The sequence below is a fragment of the Nyctibius grandis genome, chromosome 7, assembly GCF_013368605.1.
Source record: "Nyctibius grandis isolate bNycGra1 chromosome 7, bNycGra1.pri, whole genome shotgun sequence".
NCBI lineage: Eukaryota > Metazoa > Chordata > Aves > Nyctibiiformes > Nyctibiidae > Nyctibius > Nyctibius grandis.
The window spans coordinates 58,748,578-58,756,242 of NC_090664.1; the positions used below are offsets into that span (position 1 = coordinate 58,748,578).

At 69.1% G+C, this 7,665-nt stretch overlaps 2 protein-coding genes across 2 annotated transcripts; one reads left to right on the forward strand and one right to left on the reverse strand.

Moving 5' to 3' along the window:
* The first annotated feature begins 2,604 nt into the window (after positions 1-2,604).
* On the forward strand, positions 2,605-5,088 carry LOC137665444 (cathelicidin-2-like). Its single transcript, XM_068404428.1, has 4 exons — positions 2,605-2,778; positions 3,510-3,617; positions 3,704-3,787; positions 4,978-5,088. The coding sequence occupies exons 1-4, from the start codon at positions 2,605-2,607 to the stop codon at positions 5,086-5,088; spliced, it is 477 nt and encodes a 158-aa protein (XP_068260529.1).
* Positions 5,089-5,829: 741 nt separating this feature from the next.
* On the reverse strand, positions 5,830-7,062 carry LOC137666053 (cathelicidin-B1-like). Its single transcript, XM_068405633.1, has 4 exons — positions 6,805-7,062; positions 6,241-6,345; positions 6,051-6,134; positions 5,830-5,958 (listed from the first exon to the last, which is right to left on the reverse strand). The coding sequence occupies exons 1-4, from the start codon at positions 7,060-7,062 to the stop codon at positions 5,830-5,832; spliced, it is 576 nt and encodes a 191-aa protein (XP_068261734.1).
* Positions 7,063-7,665: the final 603 nt, after the last annotated feature.

The window sequence follows — 7,665 nt, forward strand, 5'->3', positions numbered from 1 at the left end:
CTCCGGAGCCGATTCCAGAGCTGATTCCAGATTCTGGAGCCGATTCCTGATTCCTGAGCCAATTCCAGAGCCTATTCTTGACTCCGGAGCTGATTCTGGAGTGGATTCTGGAGCCAGTTCCTGATTCTGGAGCTGATTCCCGATTCTGGATCCGATTCCGGAGCCAATTCCTGACTCTGGAGCCAATTCTGGAGCCGATTCCCGATTCCTGAGCCAATTCCGGAGCTGATTCCTGACTCTGGAGCCGATTCCAGATTCTGGAGCCAATTCTGGAGCTGATTCCAGATTCTGGAGCAGATTCCCTCTTCCTTAGCCAATTCCGGAGCCGATTCCTGACTCTGGAGCCAATTCTGGAGCGGATTCTGGAGCCAATTCCTGATTCTGGAGCCGATTCCAAAGCCAAATCCTTATTCTGGAGCAGATGCCAGAGCCGATTCCCAACTCTGGAGCAGATTCCTGATTCCTGAGCCTATTCCAGAGTTGACTCTTGACTCTGGAGCCAATTCTGGAGCTGATTCCTGATTCCTGAGTCTATTCCAGAGCCAATTCCTGACTCCAGAGCAGATTCCAGTGCAGATTCCCCCTTCTGGAGCCGATTCCCCATTCCGGAGCCGATTACGCAACAGATTCCTGACTCCGGAGCCGATTCTGGAGCAGATTCCCGACTCCGGAGCTGATTCCCAATTCCTGAGCAGATTCTGGAGCCAATTCCCGATTCTGGAGCAGATTCCAGAGCAGATTCCTGACTCCAGAGCCAATTCTGGAGCAGATTCCTGATTCCTGAGCCGATTCCGGAGCCAATTCCCGACTCCAGACCCGATCCCAGACCCGATCCCCTCTCCCTCGCCCCCCACCATCCCCGGCCCCATGGCGCTGGTGCTGGGAGCCGTGCTGCTGGCTGCAGGCGCCGCGGTGCCACCGGGGCCACCGCCGGCTCCCCGCGACCTCGTCCGCTCCGTGCTGGAGACCCACGGGCAGGAGCTGAAGCTGCTCAAGGTGCTGGGAGTCGCCAGGACGGTAGGAGCAGGGTGGGCGAGGCGGTGGGTGCCCCCCACCACGGGCACCCATCCCTTGGGGTCCCTTTTGTCACCTCCATCCCTTTCCCCCCCCACAGACCTTCGACTGGGGAACCCATTTCAGCATCAACTTCACGGCCCGGCCGCCCCCCTGCCCCAAAGCCCCCCCCGAGGGCCGCGGTGCCGCCTGCCGAGCGCGGCCGGGCAGGGTAAGTGTCCCCCCCACAACCCAGAGGGGGACAGAGGGGTGTCCCCGAGGCGCTGAGGGTGACCCCGTCCCCCAGGCGCGGCGGTGCTCGGCCCAGGTCTCCGTCTTCACCTTCCTGCCCGACGTGCCGCTGTCGATGGTGGAGTGCAGCCGGGAGGCGGTGAGGGCTCCGCGTCCCCGTCCTGGGGGGTGACACGGGGGGCAGCGGGGCTAGGGACATCCCCCATGACACCCCCCGGCCTCAGCGGTGCCACCGGGGCTGTCACCCGGTGGGACGGGGACATTGGGCCACGGGGACCCCCCCTGAGGCCAGCCCAGGGTCACGGCTGCAGCCCCGGCTCCGGTGGTCCTGTGGGACCCTGGGGATGTCCCCTCCTGTCCCCTCCTGTCCCCTCCTGTCCCCTCCACCCCTGCAACAGGCCAACGATCCTGGGGGGGGTCCCTGTCACCCCACGGGGACCCCACGGGTGGCACAGGCTCCCGGGGGTCCCTCTGGTCCCCAAGGCGCCACGGGGCGCAGTGGGGGACTGAGGCCAGTGCCAGGATGAGGCCCTGAGGAGCTGGCGGTGCTGCCCCCATTTTGGGGGGGGGCCAACCCCACACTCCCCCACCCCGGGGTCCCTCCTCCATCAGCATCACCCCACACCCTGTCCCCCGTGTCCCCGGTCCCCCACAGGGTGACAGCACTGGGGACGTGTGTCCCCCCACACACTCTGGGGACATTTTTTGGCTGTGGGGTGATGCCCACCCTTATTTCTCCCCCCAGCCCCGTGCCCCCAGCACCCCGCGAGGCACCAGCCCGGGTCACCCATCGTCACCCCCGCGTCCCCGGCCCCCCGCCGGCACGTCCCACCCGGGGACATCCCGCCGCTCCCTGTCCCCAACGGAGCTGGAATAAAGATATTTCGGGGTCGTGCGTGTGCGTGTGTGGGGTGACAGGGGTTGGGGGGCGACAGGGCACCCCCCGGCCATGGGCAACAGCGATGGGGCAAACCCAGGGTGTCACCACGGTCCCTGCGGGTCCCTGCACCACCCCGTCCCCCCCTGCGCCCCCCTGGACGGTCCCCAAGGGTCTGGGGTCCCACAACCCCCCCCTCAGTGCCCAGCCAAGGGGCTCCCAGGGCTGGGGACACCCCAGGAGCGGGGCCGTGTCCCCGAGGGGCACCAGGCGTGTCACCAGACACGCGGGACGCGTCCCAGCGGTGGCTCAGGACCCCCCCACCCCCGTGTCCCCCCCACCCCCGTGTCCCCCCCCAATAACGGCCGCTCTGTGGGCTGGGGCCGGGTGTTTCCGGAGGGGGGAGCCGAGCCCCGGGGTGTTCCCCAACCTCTCCTGGGTGGGGGATAAAAGGGGCCCCGGGGGTGGCCGTGGGGACAAGGATGGCGCGGGCCTGGGCGCTGGTGCTGGCGGTGCTGGGGGGGGCCTGCGCCCTCCCCGCCCCAGCCCCCCTCGCCTACACCCAGGCGCTGGCTCAGGCCGTCGACTCCTTCAACCAGCGCCCCGAGGTGCAGAACGCCTTCAGGCTGCTCAGCGCCGACCCCGAGCCCGCCCCGGTGAGTCCCCCCACCCATGACCCCCCCACCCGTGACACCCCACCCGTGACACCCCACTCGTGACACCCGGACTCAGGCTGCTCAGTGCCAAGCCCTCGAGTCCACCCAGTTGAGTGTCACCCCACTCCTGACCCCCACCCACTCATGACCCCACCCCACTCCTGACCCCCCCACTCGTGAAACCCCACTCATGACCCCATCCCGCTCCTGATCCCCCCCTGCTCATGATCCCCCACTCCTGACCCCCCTCCCCACTCCTGACCCCCACCCACTCCTGACCCCCCCACTCATGACCCCCCACTCGTGACCCCTCTCCACTCCTGATCCCCCCACTCCTTACCCCCACCCACTCGTGACCCTCCACTCATGACCCCCCAACTCATGACACCCCACTCGTGACACCCCCCCCACACTCATCACACCCAACTCAGGCTGCTCAGCACCAACCCCTGAGCCCACCCAGGTGAGTATCACCCCACTCCTGACCCCCCCACCCACTCGTGACCCCCCTACTCCTTACCCCCACCCACTCATGACCCCCCCACCCACTCACTCCTCATCCTCCACTCGTGATAACCCCAATCGTGCCCCCCCCACTCTGCACCAACCCACCTTGGTGATTGTGACCCCCCCCGCCTCGTGACACCCCACCCATGACCCCCACCCACTCCTGACCCCATTTTTCTCCCCCCCACCCACCCACTCGTGACCCCCCACCCGTGACCCCGCAGGGCGTCGAGCTGAGCGCGCTGCGGGGACTCAACTTCACCATGATGGAGACCGAGTGCGCCCCGAGCGCCCGCCTGAACCCCGACGACTGCGACTTCAGGGAGAACGGGGTGGGTGGGGGGACATGGGGGGGCCTGGGTGGCCTCGCGTGGGGTCCCCAGGGTGACACCGCGTGTCATTGTCCCCCCCCACCCAGGTGATCAAGGAGTGCTCGGGGCCCGTGCAGCTCCTGCAGAGCTCCCCCGAGATCGACCTGCGCTGCACCGACGCCTCCTCCGACGTGAGTTGGGGGGTCTGGGGGGGCAGCACCCACCCCCCCAGCACCCACCCACCCCCCAGCACCCATGGGGGGGGGTCGGGGGTCGGTGTCCTTCCTCCTGCCCCATAGCTGTCCCTAAAAGGAACACCCCGATGGCTCCGTCCCACCATGGTGGCTCCCAGCCCCGTGGGCGGTGGAGGGTGGGGTGGTGGGTCCTGGGGCACCCGTGGGGTGTGGGGTGGCAGGGTGGGGGGTCCTGTAGGGTCCTGGGTGCAGGGACCCGGGTGGGGTCCCAGGTGGGGTCCTGGGTGCTGGGTGTGGGGTCCTGGGGGAGGTCCAGGGTGCTGAGTGTGGGGTCTGGGGTGTAGGGTCCTGGGTGTGGGGTCCCGGGTGGGGTCCTGGGTGCAGGGTCCTGGGTGTGGGGTCCTGGGTGGGGTTTGGGGTGCAGGGTGCTGGGTGTGGGGTCCTGGGTGGGGTCTGGGGCGCAGGGTGCTGGATGTGGGGTCCTGGGTGCAGGGTCCCGGGTGTGGGGTCCCGGGTGGGGTCCTGGGTGCTGAGTGTGGGGTCTGGGGTGCAGGGTCCTGGGTGTGGGGTCCCGGGTGGGGTCTGGGGTGCAAGGTCCCTGGTGTGGGGTCCTGGGTGGGGTCTGGGGCGCAGGGTCCCGGGTGTGGGGTCCTGGGTGCAGGGTGCTGGGTGTGGGGTCCTGGGTGGGGTCTGGGGCGCAGGGTCCCGGCTGTGGGGTCTCGGGTGGGGTCTGGGGTGCAGGGTCCCGGGTGTGGGGTCCTGGGTGGGGTCTGGGGCACAGGGTGCTGGATGTGGGGTCCTGGGTGCAGGGTGCTGGGTGTGGGGTCCTGGGTGGGGTCTGGGGCGCAGGGTCCCGGCTGTGGGGTCCCGGGTGGGGTCTGGGGTGCAGGGTCCCGGGTGTGGGGTCCTGGGTGCAGGGTGCTGGGTGTGGGGTCCTGGGGGAGGTCCAGGGTGCTGAGTGTGGGGTCTGGGGTGCAGGGTCCTGGGTGTGGGGTCCCGGGTGGGGTCTGGGGTGCAGGGTCCTGGGTGTGGGGTCCCGGGTGGGGTCTGGGGTGCAGGGTCCCGGGTGTGGGGTCCTGGGTGGGGTCTGGGGCGCAGGGTGCTGGATGTTGGGTCCTGGGTGCAGGGTGCTGGGTGTGGGGTCCCGGGTGGGGTCCCGTCCCCCCGGTGACCCCCGTGTCCCCCAGCCCGTGCTGGTGCAGCGGGGACGCTTCGGGCGCTTCCTGAGCAGGATCCGGCGCTTCCGACCCCGAATCCACTTCAAAGTCCGGGCCAGCGGCTCCGTGGGCCTGGGCTGAGCCAATAAAGGGCCAGTGGTGGCCAGCGGGGGCCAGTGGTGGCCAGTGTGCGTGAGCCAGGCTCCTCGATGCTTCCCGGGGGGGGAACTGAGGCGCATGGGGAGGGGGGTGGGTGTCCTGCGGGGACAGGGACAGGGACAGGGTGGTGGCACCCACCAGGGAGAGCTGGCACCCATCACCGGGTGCCAGGAGCCAGCCCAGGGGGGAGCACCGCCTCCATCCCACCCCGCACCCCTAAACCCCCCCCATGCACAGGCTCTGGTGTCCCCTCCATGTCCCCACGGGGGACCCGGCGGTGTCCCCAAGCGGTGGCACTCGGGGTCCCCTTTTGTCCCCCCCCAGGAGAGGTTGGGGACCCCCCCCAGGGTGGAAACACCGGGCCCCAACCCACAGAGCGGCCGTTATTGGGGGTGGACACGGGGTTGGGGGGTCCTGAGCCACCGCTGGGACATGTCCCGCGTGCCTGGTGACACGCCTGGTCCCTTGGGGACACGGCCCCGCTCCTGGGGTGTCCCCAGCCCTGGGAGCCCCTTGGCTGGGCACTGGGGGGGGGGGGGGTTGTGGGACCCCAGACCCTTGGGGACCATCCAGGGGGGCACGGGGGGGGACAGGGCGGCGCAGGGACCCACAGGGTGACACCGGGAGCGTTGCAGGGACATTTATTGGGAAGAAGAGCGCCCGGGCAGGGGGGACATGGGGGGGACATGGGGGGGGACATGGGGGGGACACAGCGTCACCCGCTCAGGGCTGGGGGGGTCTGAGGTTGATCCTGTCGCGGATCCAGACGCGGCCGCAGCGGAAGAAGCCCCGGAGCCGCTCCTTGACCTTGGCCAACCACACCGGGAGCCGGGACGGGCGCGGGCGGCCCAGCTGGGGGGACAAACAGGGGTGTCAGCCCTTGGGGACACGGCTGGGGGGTCCCCAGGGGAGGGGACACGGTGGGGACGGTGCCACCTTCGTACCCCGGCGGGCAGCGTCTCGCAGGAGAGCTCAACCGTGGGCTGCTGCTGCTCCAGGAAGGCGAAGCCCCGGCACCAGCTCACCGCCTGCGGGGACACCGAGGGGGGACACGGTGACAGGAGCCCCCAGACCCCCCTCCCCGTGCCTCAGTGTCCCCATCGGCCACTCCTCGGTGCCCAGATGAAGCCTCACCCCGAGCCAGCGGCTCTTGCAGGCGGTGGTGGCCGTTCCCGGGGCCCGGCACGAGGTCTCCTCCACGGTGAAGCTCAGCTCCTGCCGCTGCTGCAGGTCCCCGGGCTGCGGGAGGGGACAGGACCCGTCAGGGGGCCACAGCACCGCTGTCCCCAACAGCCAGCCCCGAGACGGGCCACAGCCAGCCCCGAGAGGGGCCACAGCCAGCCCCGAGAGTGGTGGCATCCAGCCCCAAGAGTGGTGGCATCCAGCCCGGAGGTGGGTCAGACCCAGCTCCAGGTTGGGTGAGCTCCATCCCCATAGGGGTTAGATCCAGCCCCAAGATGGGCCACATCCAGCCCTGAGAGGGGCCACATCCAGCCTGGAGATGGTCCACACCCAGCCTGGAGATGGTCCACACACAGCCCAGAGATGGTCCACATCCAGCCCGGAGATGGTCCACATCTAGCCCAGAGATGTGTCAGACCCAGCTCCAGGTTGGGTGGGCTCCATCCCCATGGGGGTCAGATCCAGCCTGGAGATGGGCCACATCCAGCCCTGGGGCTGGAGGAGCTCAGCACTCACCCATCCCGGCCGGGGCTGGGCGTCCCGCAGCCGCAGGACGTAGGGCCCCACGGCCCTGGCGTTGAGCAGCTCCACGGCCGCCGCGATGGCGTCCTCGTAGCTCACGAGCCCGGGCCCCGGCGGGGACGGCGGGACGGAGCCAGGCAAGGCCAGCGTGGAGCCATCCAGCACCGGTGTGGTGGCCCCGGCCAGCTCTGGCACCGGCGTGGTGGCCCCGGCCAGCCCCAGCACCAGCACCAGCAGCAGCGGCGGTGGCATCGCTTGGGGTGGCCTCATCCTGTCCCCTGTCACCCGCCGGACCAGGGAGCCCTTTTATAGAGGTGGCCCAAGGGCTGGCACTGTCCCCGGTGTCACCGGGGAGTTCCCGGTGGGACAAATCCGGCCCGGAGCCAAGTCCATCCCCCTCTTGGTCCCCAGGCCACCAGAGAGGCTGTCCCAGCCCTGGGGACGGGTGTTGATGGTCACCTACAGGGCTCAGCAGAAGAGCCCACAGGGTTTGGGGTCCCCTTGCCATTGGGGTCCTGGTGGGAGGGCACATGGGGACGGTGACAGCGAGGACGGGGGTGACATCGAGTCACAACATGGCCCTGGAGGGCGCTGGCCCACTCCGGGGCAAGGGGCGCCCCAAGGTGACCACCAAAGAGCCAGCTTGGGTTTGATGGGGACATTGGGTGACACCACGTTGGGTTTCTCGCCCCCCGTTGTCCCACAGATGAAGAAGCCACCACCCCACCCCACCCCACGGCCGGGGCTTTCCAGCCCCCCCAAGTGTTTTATGGCGGGGCGGAGCGGTGAAGACATCTGTCCCTCATGGCAAACGAGGTGGGTTTGGTCAAACACCAGCCTTGGCAGCGCTCGCCC